General features: G+C 49.7%; 1 protein-coding gene across 1 annotated transcript; it reads right to left on the bottom strand.

The window, feature by feature from the left end:
• Positions 1–3064: 3064 nt before the first annotated feature.
• Eno1 (enolase 1) lies at positions 3065–14074 on the bottom strand. Its single transcript, XM_032894279.1, has 12 exons — positions 13942–14074; positions 11888–11981; positions 10138–10233; positions 8746–8804; positions 7066–7135; positions 6765–6898; positions 6072–6294; positions 5042–5239; positions 4281–4482; positions 3982–4090; positions 3804–3862; positions 3065–3443 (listed from the first exon to the last, which is right to left on the bottom strand). Exons 2-12 carry the CDS (start codon positions 11970–11972, stop codon positions 3374–3376), a joined length of 1305 nt encoding a protein of 434 aa, XP_032750170.1. The 5' UTR covers positions 11973–11981; positions 13942–14074; the 3' UTR covers positions 3065–3373.
• Positions 14075–24857: the final 10783 nt, after the last annotated feature.

Raw genomic sequence — 24857 nt, forward strand, 5'->3', positions numbered from 1 at the left:
AGAGGCACACATACACACACACACACAGTCATACATGCCCATATACACACATGCTCACACACAGGCATACATACACACATGCTCACACACAGGCATACATACACACACACATGCATGTCCATATACACACTCACACAGAGGCATGCGTGAAAACACAGGTGTACATGCACACAGTCCAATGCACACATGTACACACATAGGCACACAGGCATACATACACACATGCAAGCCTACATGCACACACCCGCACACATGTGCACACACATGCATGCCCATACACAGGCACACACACGCACACACGCACACACACGCACACACCATTGAGCAGTGCAGAAATAGGTATTCACAGTACCCAGGGGAAGTACTGAGACCTACTGAGCCAGTCTGTCCCTTAAGACAGACTGTAAGGTTTCACTCCTCATCTCACATGGGGTACAGTATCTGATGGTTCAGCCTGTTTTATTCTGAATGGTAGCTTAAGCCGATGAGACACTGCGCAGTATATCTGTAACGAGGAGCTCTCGGGGATGTGGGGTGCGGGCTGTGCCCTTGGCTACTGCCTCAGTGAGGCTTCTGTGGATGTGGGGAGGCAGGCATTGGGATCCCTGCTGCTCAAGAGGGCTGGGCTGGCTGCATCTACAGACCCAGCTCAGAATCCGCCACCAAGGCACACAGGCTCCCTGTACAGCTCTTCCATGTGTGGCTGGGATCTGCGGACTCAACTGCCATCTTCCTGCCTCAGCTGGATTCATTCCCACGGCCAGAGGGCCTTCATGGAAGCCTGGCTGCTTCCCACTTATCCCTGAAAGCTCCATGTTCTAGCCCTGCCTAGTCACTGCCAACCCTGGGACCCATTCATTTCCTGCTAGTGGTTTCTAAGCCTGGCTGTACTCAGCTGGGGGACCTTGTAACAAAGACTGAAGCCTTGGGCTCCAGGGGGAAGGGAGGGGATTCTGGGATGAAGCCTGAACAATGAATCCCCCAGAAGACTGTCATGTGGCCAAGTTGGAGAAACACTGCTTTAGACGATTTTGTTCTAAAGCCAGAGGCCCAGGAATTTGTGCTAAAACCACAGACAGCAAACACTTGTTTTGGGACATGCAAGCCGAGATGTTAACAAGCGCTGATGGAGCGGTTTCCAGCTGCAGTCTGCTCACTGCCACTCAACGGAAAGGAGACCGAGAGCTCGCCCTCACCTCCACGTGTGACGGCTGCAGAGGTGGCTCAGCCATTGAGGGCACATGTTCCTGCAGAGGACCGGTGTTCTGTTCCCAGCACCCAATTGGTGGCTCCTTATTCCAGATGGTCAAATGCCCCTTTCTGACCTCCACGGGCACCAGAGACACAAGTGGCATACATGCACACTTGCCAGTAAACTCATATCATTCTTCTCTTTTTTAAAAAAAAATACGTGTACACTGTAGCTGTCTTCAGACACACCAGAAGAGGGCATTGGATCCCATTACAGATGGTTGTGAGCCACCATGTGGTTGCTGGGATTTGAACTCAGGACCTCTGGAAGAGCAGCCAGTGCTCTTAACTGCTGAGTCATCTCTCCAGCCCAAATATTCTAGGCTGGATAAATGCCATTATCTGGCAATCAAGAAATGTCTGTATAAATCAGGAAGAACCCCAAATCTGAGGCTGGAGGATGCTCACTGGTTTAGATTGCCTTTGCTGTTACAGAGGACCCAAGTTTAGTGCGTAGCCACACGCAAGCCAGATTACAGCCACCTGAAACTCCAGCCCCAGAGTATCTTCCAGGACTCTGGACTTACATGTATATTATCAGTAGACAGAAACAAGACATATAATTTAAAATGGTATTAAGTGAAATTTGCTGGGCATATCGGAGTTCAAGGTGAGTTTAGTTTCAAGCCAGGCTGAGACGGTGATAGACCATTCCAAAGATAGGACAGAATTCTCTTCTGAAAGACAAGGCATTCAGTCAGCCTCAAACTTCGAGCAATTCCGTCTCAGCCTCCCAAGCGTCGAGATGACAGGTGTGGACTACAGCACTGAGTTCTGGAGTCTACTAGAGGTGTTAAACGTTGCAAGGGTTATTTCTGGCTTCGTGGTATAGCTGCGTGGTCGATGTGAATCTTATTTGGAAAGCACATAGGAAGACTTGAAGGGTGTCCACTGTTAGTGTAGTGTCCCTGATTTCACAAACACTAACCTATTACTGAGAACCTATATCGCTGTGGCAGTCAAAAACCATTGTTACGGTACTGACCAGTAGATATGTATCCCACCTACAAATCAGCTGCTGGGTCACCAGGAAGAGATGCTGTCCTCTCCTGGTGTGCCTGAGGGTGGGGAAGGGCAGCTGTAGCAGACTGCTGCTCACTTCTGACAGGTTCTGACCTGACACACAAGCACAGGACCAGCCACTGCAATGCCTCTCCTGATTCTGCTCCACAGATCGGGTTATACCAGGACTCACTGAACCGAGTCCAGAAGAGGGGCCTCAGAACCTCAACCCGGCCATCTAACCTCACCCTGGAGAGCAGGGTCTTCTCTATTGGGTCCTGAGGCACCTGGGCCACCTTGTCAGCCTTCTTTTAATACAATCCTGAGCTCAGTGCATCTGGGGACCTGCCCAAGGTTTTCCATCTGTGCTGTGCCTGTGTACTTGAGACTTTTAATGCAGCAGCAATGGTGATCTCACTCTGTAGTCGGCCAGGATTTGTGTGAACCATCGCTAATGCTGTGTTCTTAGCACTAAATGAGATCTTCTTCCTTCTCACAACCGACAAGTTCTTACTCTGAGGCACTGCCCTTGAACACACACCACCTTAACCATGCTTGGTGCAGATTTAGCTCAGTGGTTCAGTGACCCCAATGAACAGAGTGACTTGACTCCCTTCAGGGCCCCAAACTAGCAAGGAAAATAATTCCTCTGGCCTCCATGAGTTTACACATCTCCCACATTTGCTGGATATCGTTCTTGCAGGAGTCCTCCCTACCTCAGAGCATATTCATAGGTAACTGCATTGGTTGATCACCCCAAGCTGGGTGATCCCCATCCCCAGGCCATCACAAATGAGATGCCAGCACTCTCATGGGCTTCTGCAGCTTTTATTTTTGCATGTAAACCACTGGGGGGAGTCTTGATGGTGTGGGCACCCTAGAGATTACGCTGGAGTTCGGAGGGCTCCAGACACTAGCTGGAAAGTCAGGTGACAGAAACAATGATTCAGACCGATCACATGATTACAAAGCTGGGGGCTCCAGCAGGGCTCCGGGTGGTCGGGGTGGACGTCTAAGGAAGCAGTGACATGGGAGGGGCAAGCACTGGGCCAGCCTTGAGCTGCCTGGATGACATCAGAGACAGAGGATCTGGTAGCTCCAGGGATCTCCAGTCCATGCCTTACTTGGCCAGGGGGTTCCTGAAGGACCTGCCGGCAAACTTGGCTTTGCTGCCCAGCTCCTCCTCGATTCTTGGCAAACAGAAAAGGAAAGCAAAGTTAGCTCTTCGTGTAAGAGGACGCAGGGGACCATGTCTGTTAACTCTAACCCGTGGTTGGTGGGAACAGGGAAATTGCCATGAATTTGAAATCAGACCTGGAGACAGTTCTGAGCCAGCCTGAGCTACATACATAGAGATGCTGGTTACACCCGGGATGTGGGCACATACTACTGTCACCCAGCCCTAAGAGTGGCTGGAATCTCAAAGGTGACATGTTCTGCCTTCCACCAGAAGGGCGTGCTTGTGGATGCACACACAAAGCCACTGTCTGTGCCTGCCTTGAGATCCCACGCCCACCCATTTGTCTTCTTGCTGCCAGAAAGGTCTTTACCTAAGGATCTGATTGTACTTGGCCAGGCGCTCAGATCGGCAGGGGGCACCAGTCTTGATCTGGAAGGACAAAGGAAAAGCCACCATTACAGAAGCAACAGGGACACAAAGGCCTAGATCCCAGCCAACATGAAGATCAAACCCCCACCCCAAACTGCTCCTAGGTGGGCAGCTCTTACCTGCCCAGTGCAGAGCCCCACCACCAGGTCGGCAATGAAAGTGTCCTCAGTCTCCCCAGATCGATGGGACACCATGACACCCCAGCCATTGGACTGGGCCAGCTTACACCTAAAGAAAGAACACGGGTCAGATAGATCATGCAATGAACCCTGCCTGCCATGTGTTGGACGGTCTTCGTGCCTGAGCTATAGCCTCTGTGACCCACCCTCCTCTGAAAGCTGCTCTCATCCCTCTGGATGCCACCATCTCACAGCCACCAGGAATTCAGTCCCTGAAGCCCCCTCCCTAGGCTACTTACGCCTGCAGAGACTCGGTCACAGAGCCAATCTGGTTCACTTTGAGCAGGAGGCAGTTGCAGGACTTCTCGCCTGCAGCTTTGGCGATCCGCTTAGGGTTGGTCACTGTGAGGTCATCCCCCACCACCTGGATGCCTGCAGTAGCTGTGAACTTCTGCCAAGCATCCCAGTCGTCCTGGTCAAAGGGATCTTCAATGGACACCACTGAGAAAAGAGACCGGCTGTCACCAGGGGCCTGGTCCCCCAGCACCTCCTCCTCTCCCTTTCCTCTATGAGCCTAGGGGGTTTTGGTCTCATTAAAAACTGATGTTTGAGATTGTCACATGACACACAGAAGGTTTGAGGTCTTGCTGGGATTAAAGGAACGTCTTAATCTGGTGTGAGACAAGGTCTTTGTTGGCTTGAACTCATGGTGTAGCAGCACAAGGTGACCTTGAACTTGCAATTTTCCTCTTCTACCTCTACACAACATACTACCTCACCCAACTCAGGGATCTGTCTGCTCTGATTAAGGGTGTATACCACAGTATTCAGTCAACATTAAAGTAAAGACAATGTATGGACCTTTTGTTCCAGCTCAGCATGAGCTACTAGTGCTAATGAACACTGTCACTGAAAAAGAAAGGGGCAGGTGGGAAATGAGGAATGGGCCAGGATCTTGGCCTAACCCTGACCAAACTGAATAATCTCTACAGGAACTGGTGTGAAGTCTCATGGCCCAGAGCCTTGACTAGGGAGCCCCAAACTGCCTTGGAGCCCTCACCTGGGTAGTCCTTGATGAAGGACTTGTACAGGTCGGCCAGCTGGTCAGGTGTGATGTACCGGCTGGCGTCATCTGGAGACTTGAAGTCCAGGTCATACTTGCCAGCCCTGTAGAACTCGGAGGCAGCCACATCCATGCCGATGACAACCTGCTCAGTGTAGCCGGCCTTTGCAATGGCAGACTTGAGCAGCTCCAGTGCTGGAGAGAGACAAGGGAAAGGGAGTAAGGGGGTAAGACTCCATTGGAACAGCTGCCAGCAGTGTCTTCAAGAGCAGGGCGGACTCTGTCCTGGCTGGGATTTTATTCCTACCGTGGGTCAAAGCTACTGGTCAGGGACACTGGGCCTACTAAGTGGCAAAGTCATATTGTGTCTAACACAGCCTTTCTTGTGGTCAAAGATCCCACCAAATTTAGTGCCAGGGCAGCTGAGCAGATGCACCTACAGTGACCAGCTGAGATCAGCTGTCCTGAGGACAGAGGCGGGGCCCCGAAAGGGAAGCCTCACAAGAGCCACCTCAAGTCAAGCTGCAAGAGTATTAGAGTAGGGCAACCACATGGTGGCTCACAACCATCTGTAAAGAGATCCAATGCCCTCTTCTGGTGTATCTGAAGACAGCTACAGTGTACTTATATATAATAAATGAATAAATCTTTAAAAAAAAAAAAAAGTATTAGAGTACACCTCCTGCTACCTGCCAGACCCCAGAGCTGGGCGTGCATTCTATACAGGTCTGAGGTCACAGAGTGCCTGTAAGATGGCTGATAGAGGTTTGAGTCCCCAGGCCACAGTGGATGGATGGCCATGCTGATGGCAGGCGCACCCACATACACAAAATTAGAATCCAGGTCAATTACCAGCACACGGTGGCTTACTTATGAACTCTAGCTCTAGGTGATCTAGGACCTGCCTCCAGCTACCCAATAAGATAGCAAAGACACAAACAACAAACAAACAAACAAACAAAAAAACCCCAAAGCTCTTAAGCGGCAGGTCGGGTGGACAGCACAACATAGTTCCCAACGTCTCTACCTTCTTTGTTCTCCAGGATGTTAGGTGCGAATCCACCCTCATCACCCACATTGGTGGCGTCTTTCCCGTACTTCTCCTTGATGACGTTCTTCAGGTTGTGGTAAACCTCTGCTCCAATGCGCATGGCTTCGCGGAAAGAGGATGCCCCCACAGGCAGGATCATGAACTCTTGCATGGCCAGCTTGTTGCCAGCATGAGAACCGCCGTTGATCACATTGAAAGCCTAGGAGGACAGGAGTCATGTCACCCACCCAGGGAGGACAAGGGAGACCCACCACAGGGCATGAAGCCCCTGAACTCCATAGCTGCCAGTTGGTCCCTATGAACGCGGTCTCCAAATGCTCACTAGGACTCGTCTAAGAATTATCCCCTTATTGTGCTGGGCATCAACACACACAATAAACAGGAGGGTCCTTGTGGGTACCTATGGCCGCACTCTCAGCCCCGCCATGGTTAGTGCTAACTGTGACCCTCCCAAACGCTGATGGAAGGAAGGTGCAGTCCTGCCAGCTTCCTGTCTGCCCTGACTGTAACCTAAGGCTTCACTGCTGCCCCGACTTCTCTAATACGAAGGGTTGTAGTCGGGAACGGTAATAAACCAAACACTTCCTTTCCCCAGCTTCTTTTTCTTGGGATATTTTACTGCAGCAACAGAAAGGAAAACAAGACAGACTTAGTGTCAAAGTCACTCACTGGGACCGGCAGGATGACTTCAGGGTTGCCGGCCAAGTCAGCAATGTGACGGTAAAGGGGCACCCCCTTCTCCACGGCACCAGCCTTGCAGACAGCCAGGGATACTCCCAGGATGGCATTTGCACCAAACTTAGCTGGAATAGAATGAAAATGGTGAGCAGGGGCCATTTCTTAGCCTGTTTCCCACTGGGCTGCATAAATGGCCCACCCGCCCTCCTGGAGATTTGCGTGTTGAATCCACAAGTGGCTAATTACGAATCTCCAACCGACCACTGAGGAACAGCTCCCCCTGCGCACTCACATTTATTCTCTGTGCCGTCCATCTCGATCATCAGCTGGTCAATCTTCTCCTGCTCCACAACATTCAGTTTCTGGAGAGAGACAGGAAGTGAGGGCTCAGCTACCACTTGACCCCACTCTCCCACCAAGCAGCTCTTCAGAACCCTGGGAACCCTGGGAATTATGTGCACTAAGTCTGTGGCCATGGGGCTGAGAGTGGAGCTCAGCAATGGAGCTTCTCAACGTTTGCCAAAGACTGAAGGGGTAGAGCAGAGAGAAAACAAAACCTCGCTTCACTCGCTCTATTCAACAGCTCCAGGCATTTCCTGTCCAAAGACTACAGTCTACCTAGGCTACACACACACAAGGGTGTTCTTGGATAAAAATTAATAAAGTTCATTGTTCATTCAAGCAGGCAGGGGTCTGCAGAGGCTACCTGTAAAGCTCTTGGCCAAGACAAGGACAGAACACCATTGTTTGGTGAGAACACAGGTTGTCCAGGATCACCTTACCAAATACTTGATTGGTAAACATGGCTATTTGGGGGAGTGTTATATGAAGCAATAAACTGTTTCAATCAAACAGCGCACGTGGGTGCTGGAGATGGCTCAGCTGTTAGGAACACTTGTTGCTAATGCAAATGATCTTATGCTCTTTCCTGGCTACCCCAGACATGCACATGGCCCATACTACACATGCAAGTACATCACTGTATATTCATTCACAGACACTATGTAAAATATACATCCCTGCGGTGCCATGCGTATGAGTGGTCAGCCCTTGCTGTTTTGTTTGACAAGGCATTGTTGAAGGCAAACATTTGCCCAAGCAGAAAGTTCCCAGAGGCTAAACCTCCCAAGAGTGTTCAAGGAGGGCCTAGGGGTGATGGGACAGTGGGCACACAAGGAGGCGCCCAGGAGACTGGAGCAGGCAGTTGTAATGAGCAACTGTCTGGGGACCAGACAAAGAACCAATCAGTGTTTGTTACAGGCTCGCTGGGGACAAAATGGATGATACAGGGCCAATCTGTGATTCAAGAGGGAGGAACTAAATGTTAGCAAACAACAGAGGTGATGATGGCCGGTGGTCCCTCTGAGAAGCGACTGGGATAGGACCACAAAGGCAGCACACACTGTCCTGGGACAAGCTGTGGCCCATGTCCCTCACACTGACCACAATCTCAGCTGGCTGTGAGCCCCCTCACACTGGTGCTGGGACCAACCTCAGCTCCTGAAGGGCAAGCGCTGCTCTATGAGCTTCCCTTCCAGCCTCAAATGAGGATGTTTTAAAGTGGGGACAGGGTTGAATTCAGGGCTTAGCATTCAGTATGAAAACATCAAAAACGATGGAGGCTGGCGTGGAGTTCTATCTCCTTACACTAGAATTGCAGCACCTGCTTCCACCTACGTCCCCAGTCCCACCCAGTCTGTAACAAAGCCATCCAACAGAGCAATAAATCCCAAAGTCCCACTGCTGCCGGGAAATGTCCCATGACACACAAAGGTCAAGAGAGCATATGGCAACATGTCAAGCACTCCCCACCCTGCCCCAGACTCAGGCGCTTTCAGAAGCAATGGCACACACTGGCAGCAGGCAGGTTAGACTCCAAAGCTCTCAGAATAAGCAATTCTTGTGAAGAGGAGAGGCCTGGCCCTTGCTCTGGTGGCATGGATACACAGTAGTTACAGGGGATGGGTCCTACCTTGCTAACCAGAGCAGGTGCAATAGTTTTATTGATGTGCTCAACAGCCTTTGAGACACCTAGAAGAACAATCATGAAATTACTTACACAATTACAGTACACAGGCTTGAGCAGCCTCGCTGGAGCACCGGAGTCCTGGGCCCAGAAGCCCGAAGAGCCTCCATGGGATCTTGTTAAACCCCCATCCCCCAGAATGGGGCTTTCTGTCCCAGTCTGAGTCCTCTTCCCTAGCGTCCCGGGGGGGTTAGAGCCACACCAAGAGCCATGACCAGAGTGCTGGGGGGGCGGCGTTAGTTCAAGACCATGCACTGGGAAACCCAGCTGCACACCAGGATGCCCAGCGTGTTACCTGAGTGCACAAGGCTGGTGCCAGGAACTCATTAACATACTTAACAGGTCTGGAGACGCCTGCCCATTAGAGGTGAATAGAGAAGGAAAAAGACTCAGGAGAGAAAGGATTCAGAGGACACAGAGGAAAGAAAGTGAAGGAAGGAGGCAGGGGTGCTTCAGTAGTCAGGCTTCTCATGCTGGCTGGCTGGCTCCTTAGCCCTGAGACCCCCTGACACAACCTCCAATTCCCGCTCTCACCACTATTGGTTACAGTAATGAACTTTCCCTAGAAAGACCAGACTGGGGGTTAGGGATTCAGCTCAGTGGTAGAGCGCTTGCCTAGAAAGCGTAAGGCCCTGGGTTCGGTCCCCAGCTCCGAAAAAGACACCCCCCCCCAAAAAAGACCAGACTGTGCAGGGCTGTATCAGAGAAAAGGCTGTGCAGGGGGTTGGGGATTTAGCTCAGTGGTAGAGCGCTTGCCTAGCAAACGCAAGGCCCTGGGTTCAGTCCCCAGCTCCGAAAAAAAGAAAAAGAAAAAGAAAAAAAAAAAGGGCAGGGCCCAACTCTGTCTGCAGCACCTGGGGTGAGCAGACTCCATTTACAAAGGTCAGAGCCACACCAATCTTAAAGATCTGAAGGCCGGGCTGGAGAGATGGCTCAGTGGCTAAGAGCACCCGACTGCTCTTCCAGAGGCCATGAGTTCAATTCCAAGCAACCACACGGTGGCTCACAACCATCTGTAAAGAGATCCGATGCCCTCTTCTGGTGTGTCTGAAGACAGCTACAGTGTACTTATATATAATAAATAAATAAATCTTAAAAAAAAAATATCTGAAGGCCATAGATCTGGGAGCTGGTTTGATCAGGCTGATCCTGTCAACTGGACACCAGAAAAGCAAAAGAATTGCCTGTAGGTCCCCAGTGATGGCATCAGTCCCTTGTGGGAGGAAGGCGAGAAGGAGGCCCTGCTGCTTTCCTGATGGCAGTGCTCAGCAGTGCTGTGGGTGAATGCCTGGGAGAGGAAGAGGTTGGTGCGTGCAGATGAGACGTCCCTATCCTTACCCTTCCCCATGAAGCGGGTCTTATCATTGTCTCGGAGTTCTAGGGCCTCGTAGATGCCAGTGGACGCACCGCTGGGCACCGCAGCACGGAAGAGACCTGGGAACAGTGGTGGGAAAGAAATTCAACATTGGGCAGTCCCAATACACAGGAGGCGGAGGCAGCAGGATCCATGTCTGAAGCCAACTGGGACCAAAGAAAGTCTTGTACGTCCAAGTCCCCAGTTGGTAAATCCTCACTCAGAAACACGACAGCCTCCTCACCCGCCTGAGTCTTCCACGACACTCTTTATACAGAGTGAACACAACTGCCTGAGTGAGGGACATGCAAGGTAGCATTGTCTGCGCCCACCCTGACTTCCTGCATATCCAGATGGTCCTGGCCTAGGTGAGGCAAGGCTCGTCAGTGGCCATAGACGGGGAGATTCACAGTGCAAAAGCTGGGTACACGGACTAGGGTGACACATAATGTCACCCCAGGCCTGGGTTCTTATGTGGGTCCTGGGGGTTGGACCCTGAGCCTCATGTCTGCACAGCAGGCATTTTCCTAACTGAATCACCTCCCCAAATATCGTGGTCCACAGTTCCAATCTCAGCACCTAAGACTGAGGACTTGACTTCAGTGTAGGCTACATACACAGGAAGTCTTATGGCAAGATAAACTAATTATCGTAAAAAGCGCTTTTCATTGGCAGGCGAAAGCAAAGATTCTAAAGAGCTACAGTTAAGACACCCATCTTGTTTGACTGTTTAAATGTCAATTTAGGGGTAAAGCTGCACCAGCAGGTGGAGCCATCTCCCACTATCAGACACCTTGTCATGCACCATGTCACCAGCAGGTGGAGCCAAACCCTGCTATCTGACACCTGATGCTACCTAGCATTCCTGGTATTCACCAGGAAACATGGCCAGAACACAGCTGAGAACCCCTGGCAAAGACAATGGCGGCCAACAAGCAGGCTCTTGCTTGTGATTTGAGGATCCCTCATTTCCTGGGACAACGGGTAGGTAGGGCTGGGCTCTGGTGCTTGAATTCTGAGTCACACAATGACTCAGCCCAGACTGGTGAGCTTGTGAGCTCTGTAAGACGTTGCTACATCTTGCCCAGGCCTCTTTCCTATGGCACCCACTACATGCATCTCTACATCTAGATGCTGGAGTCAGCACGGGTGGGCTTTTGTTTTGTTTTGTTTTGTCTTTGAGTAGTAGAAACAGGGCCTTGCTATGTAGCCCAGGCTAGTCTAAAAACTGGCAATCCTCCCTCCTGAGCAGTGCTGAGATTTATGGTAGTCGCTGCCACACCCAGCCAATCTCTCCTTGCAATGCTGTGATTTAAATTTAGGACTTCCCACATATTAAGCAAATGCTCTGCCAAACTATATCCCCACTCCCTTATAACACAGGAGTTCCTCACCATGGGAAGCTTGGCCTAGAGGAAAAAGCAGAGCTTCCGGGCTGTCTCCTTCCTTTCATGTGGGGAGAGAAGGCTTCCCCCTCCATTGGCTGATCCGATCAGGAGGCCAGGCTTCTTTAGGAGCCAGGGCTTAAGCCCTCCCCTACCTCCCTGCCCCGGTGACCTACCCAACCCACATCCTGTCTTAAATACCAAGAAGCAAAGCCAGACATGGTGGCAGATGGCTCAGCGGGTGGAAGGCTCAGAGGGATCAGAGTAGATCAGACTCTGCCTTGCTTCCCCATCACATTATCAATAAACTGTGGTGCAAGAGACCAGGAAATAACGTGGGTCCGTGTACCTTTTGCGGTGTAGAGATCCACCTCAACGGTGGGATTCCCACGGGAGTCAAGGATCTCTCTGGCATGGATCTTGAGAATGGACATGTTGAAGTTCTGTAGGGGGAAAATAGTTCATATATTACCCATACACTCTAATATAGGTTTATTTATCCCAAGAGATCACCCCCAAGATCCTGGACCTGACAGAGAACAAGTGGGCTACGTACGGAAGTCACTTATAGCCCTCTGAAGCTAAGTGTTCTGTGGGCAATTAAGTAAATACAAACTGGACAGAACTATGTTCTGGCTGCCCAGCGAAGTGGGAAGTAACAGAGAAGGAAGGTCAGCGATTAAACAGACCTGTAGACCGGAGGGAAATGCAACATTGCGAAGCAGTGTGATTGTGGAAAAACAGAAACCCCAATTCATCAAGTTGTACCCATAGCAAGGGCAGAACATTCAGCAGACACAGATTTGATAACCAGTAAGAAATTGTGAGAGGAAGCCAGAATCCCAAACTCCTTGGCTGGTGGTCATCAGTACTGCCATTCTCTAGCCCGGTGGCACATGCAGGCTAGCTTGCCTAACACGTGGGCGGTCCTGGGTTCAATGGCCGCCATATTTAGGCAAGAGTTGACTTCTATTTCAAAGGGAGACCTTGTCTCGCCTTTAAAAGGTACCCAAAGTAGATGTCTAATTAGAAAACACCCCAGAGGAAGAGGATATTGGGCAACAAACAGCAAGTCTAAAAAGAATGTCCCTTTCTTACTTCTTCCCCAGCAGGCTTTCCAAGAAAGGAATCTACCAAACGGCTTCTAGAACTGAATTGGACGAGACATTAAGACAATTAGCATTCGGAAGCTGTTATCTAAATAGATTCCCTACACCTTTTCTGGTGAGGTCAAGGAAGCAAAGGCATACTTTTTGTTTCAATAAGTTACTTCTGTGCTTGTGTCTTCTCTAAGACAAAGGACCTTTATTCACTAACCAGGAATAAAGTACCCACTTTTTATCCACTATGTTATAAAATCTCACACCTGCACTTCCTATGTAGGCCAAGCTGACCCGAACTCGGTGATCCCCATCTTCAGCATCCCTAGCGCTAGATTTTCAAGTGTGCATCACCAGGCCTGGTTCCTTTATGGGGGCGCGGGAGCCACGTGCCACCGCGGCACTCTGCAGAGGCTTTATAACCTGTAGGAGTTGGTCCCTCCTTCCACCATTTGCATCTAGCTTGGATCTTTAAGCTAGGCAGCAAAGGTCTCTAATCAAAGGAAGAAAATCTCACCCACTCGCTCTATCGGGATTGAACGCCGGACTAAGGGCAGGAAAGTGGATCTAGAGGTCAGTCAGGCTTATCACCTCAGACTGGCTCTGGCCTACCCCGAAAGCAAGTCAGCTAAGGGACTACATTGTCTAGGCCAGAAAGAACAGGAAGTTTTCTTACGACTAGTAGCCACCCAGTAAGCCCGCAGCTCTTGCCTAACTCGGTCGAGGTCTCCTGAGGGCTTGCTTCCCACTTATCCAACGGGACTGCTGCAATTTCCTCTACTACAAGTACCTAACCGACACTCACTGGTCAGTAATATTCCAGAGCAGAGATGGGTTGGACCACTCCCGCCCAGTGACGCTCGATTGCGGTTCAGGAGACACAGCCCCAGCAGGATCTACTAGGGTGGGGCGCTCTGCCTCTTGGGCATCCTTATTTATCGCCCTTCCATTTTGAGAAAAAATTTAATGAACACCGGGGCGGGGGTTAAGTCGCTCTCTCCCTCAAAAACCTTCCACTTAGCTACATAGAAACAAGTACTTTTTTATTCTCCACGGCCGCGATCATCCGTGGCCTGCATTTGCTGTTGTCCGCTTGGGTACCCGGTTACATTCCAACCCTGAAGCTCGGGGGTGACTGCGAGGGCCTGCACCTCCACCCTCCAAGAGCCTGCGTCCTTCCACGAGGCTGACCCGAGTGCTCCCAGGGTAGCGGCTCGTGCCCAGAGTAGGGGGTGACCGAGCTCACCGGGTCACCAAGAGGAGTTCCTAGGCGAGCTGTGCCCAAGGGGAACACGGACCATACCTGGCAGTAGGATCGCTGCGGAGGAAGGAAAGAGGGTCCTGGAGACACCGAAGGGAGTCTTAAGGACAGACGTGAGCGCGACTCGGTACCGGAGCAGCACTAAGCGCCTCCCACTCCGACTTCCTAGCCTGCTCCTTAGGCCCCACCCACTTCTCCCCTTTCGAGTCCGCCCACCCTCCGTGCCGCCACTCCATTGGCTCTGCCTGCCGTCACTCCACGAGAAGAGCGTGACCAAGGCGGCCGCTTGGCCTGCCCGGTCTAGGGGCAAGGGCACTGGGGCGGGGGTTGTCCTTCCTGGCTGGCCTCGCCTGCCTGAGGCATAGGCGGAATGCCGGGCGAGCCTCCCGCTGGGAACCTGGGGCCCAGCTGAGGGTCTACAGGGCCCGGATGCCGGGCGGGGCGGGGCTGCACGGCGGGCATGAGGGCTTGAGCCCGCGGCACGTACTCCGAGTCCCACACGCACTCGGCGAGGCTGCAGCGCCTCACGTCCGGCCCACGACCTTGCTGATGACCTTTAGGGCTGGGCCCTCCTGTGGGCCTCCCCCCCCGCCGGGAGGTGCTGGAGCCCCCGGCGGTGTGGAAACGTTGATGCGCGGCCTAGGGGCCTCACTCCCGCGTGGAATTGACGGAGGTGGGGGCATGTGCTACTGAGCCTGCGCACTGGGCGCCCCCCGCCTCCACCAAGTCTGGTCCTGGCTCTCTGGTGCCATCTGCCAAGGTGACCCCGTCCTTTTGTCCTTTCTGTAATGAGTCTCAGGCCGAGTTACCCAAAGGAAAGTAAACTTTCCCTTAATATTACCTACTCATTTGTTATTGTGTGGAGGATACCGAATCCTACCGTCCAACTCATGCTAAGTAAAGGCAGTACCTTTGTGCTACACCCACTCAGCCACTCCACCCTACTCTAGAACTTTCCCTGTTTCTCCGATGTGCTAGCTCAGTGTGGATTCATTCTCTATCTCTGTTACTGTCCCCTTCTTGAAAGATTTAATAATACCTTTCCCCCTGTCAGTGGTCTAGATGAAACCTCCCTGGACTCTTCAGATCCATAATCGTGATTAGAGTTTGGGGTTTGATGTAGTCCCGAGGCATTTCTCAAAGCTTTAGACTGATACTACAAAGTGATGTGACAAATGTCCGGAAGGGGTGGGTGGAGCCATTTTACTTTTCTGATAAAGAAAATAAAGGTGGGGGTTGGGGATCTAGCTCAGTGGTAGAGCGCTTGTCTAGCAAGCGCAAGGCCCTGGGTTCGGTCCCCAGCTCTGAAAAAGAGAAAAGAAAAAAAAAAAGAAAAGAAAATAAAGGTGGTGTTTAACCACAGCTGTTGGGAGGCAGAGTCAGGCAGACCTCTGAGTTCAAGGCCTGCCAGGTCTACATAGTGAATTCTAAGTTAGATAGGACAAAGCAATGAGACCTTGTCTCAAAAAAAAAAAAAAAAAAAAAGAAAAGAAAAGAAAAAGAAAAGAAAGAAACCCTGTCTCAACAAACAACCAACAAAAAAAAATTTTTTTTAAACAAAACAAACAAAACAAAAAACAAAAACCTTGTCTTAGAACCCTTGAGATGGCTCAGGGTCAAAGATACCAACAGTCACACCTAGTAGTAACCTGAGTTTGATTCCTAGGATTCATTAGGAGAGAACTGACTCTAACAAGCTGTCCTCTGACCTCCATCCCCAACCTCAAAATGTAAGACTAATTAAAAAAAGAAAGAAAGTAGCCATCAGATTGAGACAAGCTCTAGCTACTAAGAGGGCTGATCTTGTCTCAAACACTACAAAAATTGGCTCTCAATTTCTGCAAAGCACACACTTCACTGAAGGGAACACATCTCTTTCTGTTGTGTTTTCTCCACATTTCTCTTAGGCTGTAGTCTGGGAGTTAAAGTCCTATGTTTCTATCTTTTCTGTATTATCTGTCTTTCAGGAAGAGATTGAAATGTGTTCTTGACTGGTTTTTATATCTTCTAGTCAGCTACAGGAAGCTGCTTAATAACCCTTAGCGTTCTGCTCCAGGCAGCTCCTGACCGAGGTTTCTAAGGCACTGGGTAAAACTGAAGGGTTATTGAGTCCAAGGTGTTAGTACACGCAACAAGTTTCCATTGTTAAAGAAGCAAGATCTTTGGGATTAAATTTAACGAGGACCATCAAGGAAATTGTAAAATGATTTGTAACTTCACCAGCAATACACTGATGTGTGGTGGCTGCTTACATCGAATGTCTCTAGTCCCATGACTCAGCAAATAAATCAAAAACCTTCTCCCAAGTTTTATAAGAACTGGGAGAAATCGGACACTCCGAACTCTTCTGTGTGAATCTAAGACCTCGGCACCTAGAGGTCTCCTGACAACCTCTTCACTTTACAGGAAAATGGCTGGGGAGATAAAGATAGATTAAAACAGCTGTCTGCTAGACCCAGTGAATCAGGCAAGAATCTAAAATGGAACATTCGCCCAGGCAGCTGCTGCCGCTGCGAGCTTTCTGAAGGTCTCCACACAGGGAAATCCTGAGCCAACATTTCAACCTCAAGCTGTAGTGGGAATCTTTCCACAAGCCTTGCCCTGCCACACGCCCTCTGTCTCCGTGGCTCTCCAGGCTCTGTTGCAGGCCCTACTCACAGTCGCCTGCAGTCAGCACAGGGTTATTTCCCTTATTACAGACATTCTGTTGTCATTTCTCACAGACAGTAGCTTGCTGGGCAATTGCATGGCAGTGGCAGACCAAAGGCACGGGGAGAGGAAATGAATTACCGAGACTTCGGAATGTTAGACTTTAAGGCCTTGCCCGCAGCTGGACACTAGACTGAAAAGGAGACCAGCATGTGTCCTGTGACCCACCTGTGAAACCTCTAGTCAACTGAGAAAATGAAATACCTCTTCGTGGAAAGAGGACCTAGGCCATGTAGCTCAGTTGGTAGTGAACCTCGGTAGCACACACAAAAGCCACAGAATAACTCGGGATGGTGGCACGTATCTGGAATCCCAGCAACCGGGTAGAATCGGGAGGATCGGGAGTTCAAAGCCACCCTTGGCTATAGAGCAGTTTGCTGGGCCCTGCAGAATGCTCCTGTTGAAATTTGTTCTTTTTGTGCTCATCTGCATGTGGCGAGATTCGGGTTCCGATTCAGTTTGCAAAAATAAAATAGGGCTGGTGAGGCCCAGTGGGTGAGGGTGCCTGCTTCAAAGGCTGAGTTTGAGCCCCAAGTTTCATATGGTGGGAGGAGAGAACTGATATCCACATCAGCCTTGTGTTCCCACATGCATGTACGGATATGTATGTACCCCTATACACACATTGTGTGTGTGTGTGCACACATATAAATGTGCATACACACATGTCATACGTGCAAATAAATTATTAGAAATGGAATGATAAAATCCAGGTCTAGGGCTGGAAAGATGGTTCAACGGTTAAGAGCACCCACTGCTCTTCGAGAGGTCCTGAGTTCAAATCCCAGCAACCACATGGTGGCTCCCAGCCATCTGTAATGTAATCCGATGTTCTCTTCTCGTGTGTCTGAAGACAACATGTGTACTCATATGAAATGAATAAATAAATCTTTTAAAAAAAAGATCCAGGTCTACTTTTCCTAGAAACCAAATCCCCTTCCATTGTTATCACGTCCCTCCCGAATTTTCCAGTAGGAAGGACAAACACTTTTTGTCTTCGTGAGTTGCAGCCAATATTCTGCCTTTGAGGATGGTTTTGAGGGCAGCCATTAAGGCAACACAGTCCCTGGTGTCTGTGTGTATAGCGGTGGGTGGTGGTGGCGAAGTCGAGGCTCTCTGTAGGCCAGGGTGGCCTGGAACTCAGCTCCTCTGTCTTAACCTTGCAGGGTTTGGGGATTACAGGCAAAAGCCAACACAGCGTCATGGGCCTCTTCAAAGATGACTTAAGCTGTAGGAAGAAGGAATGGCGAGAAATGTGTTTGGGGAGACAGACCTAAAAACACCGAATGCTGTGTAAAACGTTTTCCAGGGACCTTGAGTAAAAGAAGTAGGAGAAGGGATTAATGCTAGAAAGCCCAAGAAAAGGAAGCAGGGTTTGGGGAATCATAGCATGAAGGTCCTCCTTGTGCCCACAGGTCTCCATTTAAACCAGGAATGTCAACCACAAGATTGTCTTTCCAATGGGAAAGATGAAAAACCCGCTCTTCCATCCCGAAAGCTGAGACTTGGAGGTAGTTAACAGACTGGGGACTCTGCGTTATCTGTTGGGCCAGGTCATATCAGGCTCTCCCAACCAGGACCAGAGGTGGCTAGTAATCTAAATGACCCTGATAGCCAGAGGCTTCCCCAAAATCCCCCAACCAGGACCAGAGTGGCTAATAGCACAAGTGACCTCTATGCTATCTGTATGACCGAGGCCAGGACAGAACCTTAGGCCCTTAAGCTAGTGCAGGGAGCTTATGTCAAGATCCCCTCTTCTCGGAGGAAATGGCATATACCCTGGGTTGAGTATCAATGTAACTACGCATATTTATGCACCAGAGATTGTGGGCTTAAATACATTCGGAATAAACTTCCTGCCAGATTGATGAGGTCAATCTGTACCTGGTTTTCGTTCATTTTTTTTTAATTTATTTATTTTTTGTATGTGAGTGCACTATTGCTATCTTCAGACTTCAAACACACCAGAAGAGGGCATCAGATGCCATTACAGACAGTTGTGAGCCACCGTGTGGTTGCTGGGAATTGAACTCAGGACCTCTACAGTCCGCCCCACCCCCCTTTCCATTCTTACAGCTTCACCTTCACCCTTTCCTGTATGACACCAGCAGTGACACCCCCACACACACAGCTAGGGAAGACAAAAGGTGGCCCCCAGAGAGCTGATGCCCCTCATAGGAGCTGGGGGGGTGGGGTGGAGGTGGGAGGGGCAGCTGAGGAGCAGACTGGAGCAGGAGGTTGTCTTCAGTGAGGCTGTCTCAGCAGACTACAGAGGAAAGCATGTCCTATCAGGGTGCTGGAAGAACGCTGCCCCATGCTCCCAGGGCCTCAGCTTCACGGGATGCCTTTTCTTGGAAATGTGCGTGATACTCCCAAACCTGCAGACGAAGGCTTTAGTCATACCAGCTCCAGGTGGCTGCTCTGAGCAGGCTGGGCCGACAGCCCAGAAGGTGCTGGCGCCTTACAATTAACAGCAGCTTCAGCAGTTTTCTTCCGTGACAGTTTTCTTCCCACTTCTCTTGGATCTCACCTGTTTTCTCAGCATTCTAAAGACGGCCACTCATTGCCCTTTGTGATCCACTGAGGGGGAGGGTTTCCACCAAGGTGAAACCGAAGAGAATGAGAAAATTCTCCCTCCACCCTGTCATAGCCAGCTAACATTGCCCGTGGAAGTTTTATTACCTGCTCACTCGTGTGTAACCCTAACCCTAACCTATCACCAAACCCAAGGCTGCCCCCACCTCATCTCTAATGTCTGTTGGTGCTAGGGATTGAACCTGGCACCGCAGAGCTACTCCCGACTAACCAGTAGGTTGTAGATGCTTATATCAGTGGAAATACTGAGAAGAGAAGGGGCCAATTCAGGTAACCAGCTCCCCATCCCCACCCCTGATCTTTCAGCAGGAACTCCCCCAGACAAAGCTGGTCTGCCCCCTGGATTTGGATGATATACTCAGCATGAAATTTAGTTCCTTAATTTGTTTTCTTAGCTCAAACAAGGGCCCAGAATTAAGAGCTGTGACCTCAGGGTTTGTGGCCGCCACCTACTCCCGTGTTCTCTCTCCGGAACAAGTTTGTAGCTAAGAAGGAAAAAACGTTGCCAAGAAGAAAGCCCAGTTACACTGTACCACAAATGGAGTCCCAGTTGCTAAATGTCTCCAACCCCAGGCTTTATCTGACATTTCTTCAGGAAGGGAGTAACAACAAGCCTCATTACAATCACCTCTGTAGTGAGGGTCCCCGAGGAGTCCTGATGTTTATTGTCTTTTTGTTTCCTGGTGATGAGGAAAGTCGGGGGTGGGGTGGGGAGAATTTCACTGCAGCATTTATCAGATGCTGGGGAGATTCTAGAGGCCTAACAGATATGCAGAGGGAAGGGAGTGAGCAGCCTGGGGGATGCCTAATGGGTATCCTAAGAGGCTGATCTCAATCTCAGAGGTAGATAAAAATAGGTGCAGCAAGCTACAGAAGATTCACAGGTCATTTGAGCTCAGCGGGAAAGCGGTGCCAGTGAATGGCTGACTCGGAATTTGCACTACACAGGTCAAACAAGGTGCCAGTGGGTAAATTACTTCCCTTTGAGGGCCTTCTGAGTGCCTGCCCTGCCTGCTGTGGAAGCATTTCTCAGGCTTAGGCTGACCTGAACACAGTTGGTTGGACTAAGGGTCAGCACAAAGGGCAACCTAGGACACAGCCCAGCCTGAGAGCTTTGTACAATCCTGAGGGACTGGCCTGCCTAGGGGGTTCTGCTCCTTTGGGAAATTTGAGATCCTTATATACCAAGGGGGTGCTCTAATGGTAGGAATAAAGTGGACATAAAAAGACGCAGCATTTTGTAAGCAGAAGCCACAGGACTGGAAAATCCTGAGGAAACATTCCTCAAGGCTGTGGGAGGAAGCCTAGACAGCTTGCTGCGATCAATGAAGGAACAAGATGGCAGTTTCTCTGAGCTGTGACACATGCCCAGAGCTGTGGTGACATTTTAGTTCTCAGGAGGCATCATGATCCATTGATTCGATTATTTCCCAGAATCTCTCCAGGAAGGCCCTGTAACAAGTCAAGGGGTATCCTCTGCACTCTGTTGGAACAAAGCCCCCAGGTTTGACTCAGTGAGACCCGAAGAGAAGCACCATGTCTTTTATTTATTTATTTTTATTTTTTTTTTTCGGAGCTGGGGACCGAACCCGGGGCCTTGTGCTTGCTAGGCAAGCGCTCTACCACTGAGCTAAATCCCCAACCCCCTTTTATTTTTTTATTTGAAGATTTTATGTATTTAATGAATATGAGCACACTGTCGCTGTCTTCAGACACACCAGAAGAGGGCATCAGATCCCATTACAGATGGTTATGAGCCACCATGTGGTTGCTGGGATTTGAACTCAGGACCTCTGGAAGAGCAGTCAGTGCTCTTAACCACTGATCCGTCTCTCCAGCCCTGAAAAAGAGAGATTTAAAATGTCACTGCAATAACTTTTTAAAACTAAGTATAGCACCGATAATCCTAGAATTTGGGAGGTAGAGACAGCTGAGGCCTAGGCAGAGAGACGGCTCAGCTGCTAAGAACACTTGCTACCCCTGCACAGGACCTGGGTTTGGTTCCCAACACCTTACATGGTGATTCCTGACCTTGTGAGAAGGCCACTTGGACATGGGTTTAAGCAAAAGGAAATTCTTTATGAGCCAGATTACTCTGGGTGTCTGGTCTTCTAAGCACAAAACCATATCCTGGGTTAACACAGTTAACAGTTAGCAAGTGTTAGCGTTTTCTTTTTTTTTTCTAAGCTCCACCCCACAGTTACCTGGCAACAGCTAGGTGTACCTGCTTACTATAAAAGAGGCTGCTTGCTGCCTCTGTTCTCTCTTGCTCTCTTGTTCCTGCTCTGTCCTCTTACCCCTTCCCCTCTCCTATTCCCCTCCCCCGCTTTCTCCACATGCTCATGGCTGCCTTTTACCTCTCTCTCTCTCTCTCAATCAATCTCTCTCTCTCTCTCTCTCTCTCTCTCTCTCTCTCCCCCTCCCTCCTTCTTTTCTCTGTCTCTACTACCCTCTCAACTCCCCTCCCCATGCCCTGAACAAACTATTCTATACCATCCCATCCCGTGTCTGGTCCCTCAGGGGGAAGGGATGCCTCAGCGTGGGCCCGCAGAGGCACTGCCTTCCCCCATACCTGACTACACCTCCAACAAACACATTCCTTCTCCCCTTTGTCTTTTTATAAATGCAACAGCAAGAACGGTTAGCCAGAGGCAAAACTACAGACAGCAGAAAGCAAGGTTAGCACATTCCCCTAAACTACGCACTTGGATGGATTAGACTTTGATGGATTAGGTCTTTGGTCTGCAGGTGTTGCTTCGTGTGTGTGTGTGTGTGTGTGTGTGTGTGTGTGTGGGGTGTGTGTGTGTGTCTGTGTCTGTGTGTCTGTGTGTGTATGTGTGGGAGTGGGGGGATGGGGAGGGGGGGGGGGGAATTGCAAGGCCTGAATGTTACTTCTATCATGGTATCTGCTATGCTAAGGTCTGGCATTGTTATACAACCATCTATAACCCTAGTCTCAGGGTTCCCAACACCCACTTCTGACCTCTGTGGGCCCCAGGCATGCTTGTGGTGCATATACATACATGCAGTCACAACACTCATGTATAAAGTAACATTTAAAAAAAATTAAAATTCACTTTTTAAAAAAGAGCTCAAGGTCATGCTTGTCTGCCTAGTAAGTTTGAGACCAGCTTGGGTCTACATGAGATCCTGTCTCAAAGACAAGGCAAGGCCAGGCATGAGTATGTGCGATTTTAAACTTTTTTTTTTTTAAGATTTATTTATTTATTTTATGTATGAGTACACTGTCACTGTCTTCAGACACACCAGAAGAGGGCATCAGATCCCATTACAGATGGTTGTGAGCCACCATGTGGTTGCTGGGATTTGAATTCAGGACCTTTAGAAGAGCAGTTGGAGCTCTTAACCTCTGAGCCATCTCTCCAGCCCTCCAGCTCCCATTTTTAGTATGTTAGACAAGGACTTACTATGTAGCCTTGGCTGTCCTAGAACTTGCTTTAGCCAGGTTGACCTCAGATTCAGGGATCCCCCCCCCATGGTGGGTGGGGCCATCCCTCAGCTGGTGGTCCTGGTTTTATAAGAAAGCAGGGTGAGCAAGCCAGGGGAAGCAATCCAGTAAATAGCACCCCTCCATGGCCTCTGCATCAGCTCCTGCCTCCAGTTTCCTGCCCTGTCTGAGTCCCTGTCCTCACTTCCTTGGATGATGAATATGGAACTTTAAGCCAAATAAACCCTTTTCTAACCAACTTGCTTTTTGGTCCTATGTTTCGTTGCAGCAACAGAAACCCTAAGTAAGACAACCCATAAACTCTCTGGGGGTAGGGGGCAGGCTGAGAATTAACATCCCAGGCTCCTGGTTCTTGTTTTTTTCACTACATCCAAAAGTTTGAACCCAGGAGTCCCTCAGAGACAAAGATGCTTCTGTTTCCTTCCAATTCAAGGTCTGTCTGCCCTGTTTGGACTCTCTCCAGGGACTGGCTGCCTATTCACAGACTGCTGGCAGGAGGTGGTCACGCTGCTGTGCCAAGATTCTCCTAATGGGGTCTGGGTGCTAGGCAGAGGAAGCCCTTCCCATGCTGTCAGATCCACAGAGGCCACTTTCCAGGCAGCCTTTATAAATCACCTCAAGGCTTCTTTGTGTGGTGTGTGGTGCTAGGCATCAGACCAGGACCTCATGCCTGCTAAGACGCATGTCTTCCGGAGCGACGCCCAAGCTCTGTAGAGCTCCTTGTACTGAGGTGAATTTATTTTCATTCATTGGTATACCATGCCTAATTGGGGCAAAGAAGTTTCTTTTCTTTTCTTAAAGATTTATTTATTTATTATATATAAGTATACTGTAGCTTCAGACACACCAGAAGAGGGCATTGGATCCCATTACAGATGGTTCTGAGCCACCATGTGGTTGCTGAAAATTGAACTCTCCCCCCCCCCCCGGAGCTGGGGACCGAACCCAGGGCCTTGCGCTTGCTAGGCAAATGCTCTACCACTGAGCTAAATCCCCAACCCCAGAAATTGAACTCTTGACCTCAGGAAGAGCAGTCAGTGCTCTTAACCACTGAGCCATCTCTCCAACCCCTCTTTCCTTTTTTTCTCTCTCTCTCTCTCTCTCTCTCTCTTCTCTCTCTCTTTCTTTAACTTTGTAAATTGAAATATTATTGAATATGGTGACACACACTATATATAATACCAGCTGTTGGGAGTGGACACAGGAGGATCAGGAGTTCAAGGCTAGCTTAAGTTACATAGCAAGTTTGAGGTCAGCCTGGTCTACATGGCTCACTGAGTCAAATATATATAGAGAGAGGTAGCGTCTCATTGTGTATATGTGGATAGCCTCAAACTTGCTATCATACCAGGCTTGTCTTTAACTGGCAGAGATCTGTCTGCCTGTGCCTTGTGTGTGTTGGGATTAAAGGTATGTCCCACCACACCTAGTCCCAGGTGTTTTTGTTGTTTGTTTTTTGAGACAAACTCTCACTATAAAACCCAGACACACCTAGAATGCATAGCGATCTTCCTGTCTCTGTTTCCCAAGGGCTTGGAGTACAGCCATGTGTCACTATATCTGAGTTTTGTGTGTATCTCGAGGACTTGGCTCTGCATCATAGTTTGAATATTATGCACAATTTCACTACTGGCCAACAGATGGGCATTTAGGTTGGTCCCGAATTTTCCCACTGATAGGCAGGGCTACAACAAAGACATTGAGGTGCGATGTTGGCTACAGTAGCAATCTCTGGAATCTGTGTCCAAAGCACAGTTTGCTAATCTGGGCACGATGCCATAGTTAAAGTAACAGAAATCAGGGAACATCAGAAATGCACATCCGTGGGAGTGTCTGCCTAGTTTCTGCTTCTGGCTTTTTTTTTTTTTTTTTTTTTTTTGCACCTCTACCTCTCTCTGTCTGTCTGTATGTTTCTCTGTCTCTCTGTCTCCCTCTGTCTGTCTGACACACACACACACACACACACACACACACACACACACACACACACACACACACACACACACATATTTTCTTCAAGACAGAGTTTCTCTGTGTAGTAGCCCTACCTGTCCCGGAACTTGCTCTGTAAACCAGGCTGGCCTCGAACTCACAGATACACCTGCCCTGCCTCCTAAGAGCTGGGATCAAAGGCATGAATCGTCACAGCCCCACTCGCCCTGTATCTGTTCATCTTTGCTCATCT

Source organism: Rattus rattus, chromosome 1 (assembly GCF_011064425.1).
Source record: "Rattus rattus isolate New Zealand chromosome 1, Rrattus_CSIRO_v1, whole genome shotgun sequence".
Taxonomy (NCBI): Eukaryota; Metazoa; Chordata; class Mammalia; order Rodentia; family Muridae; genus Rattus; species Rattus rattus.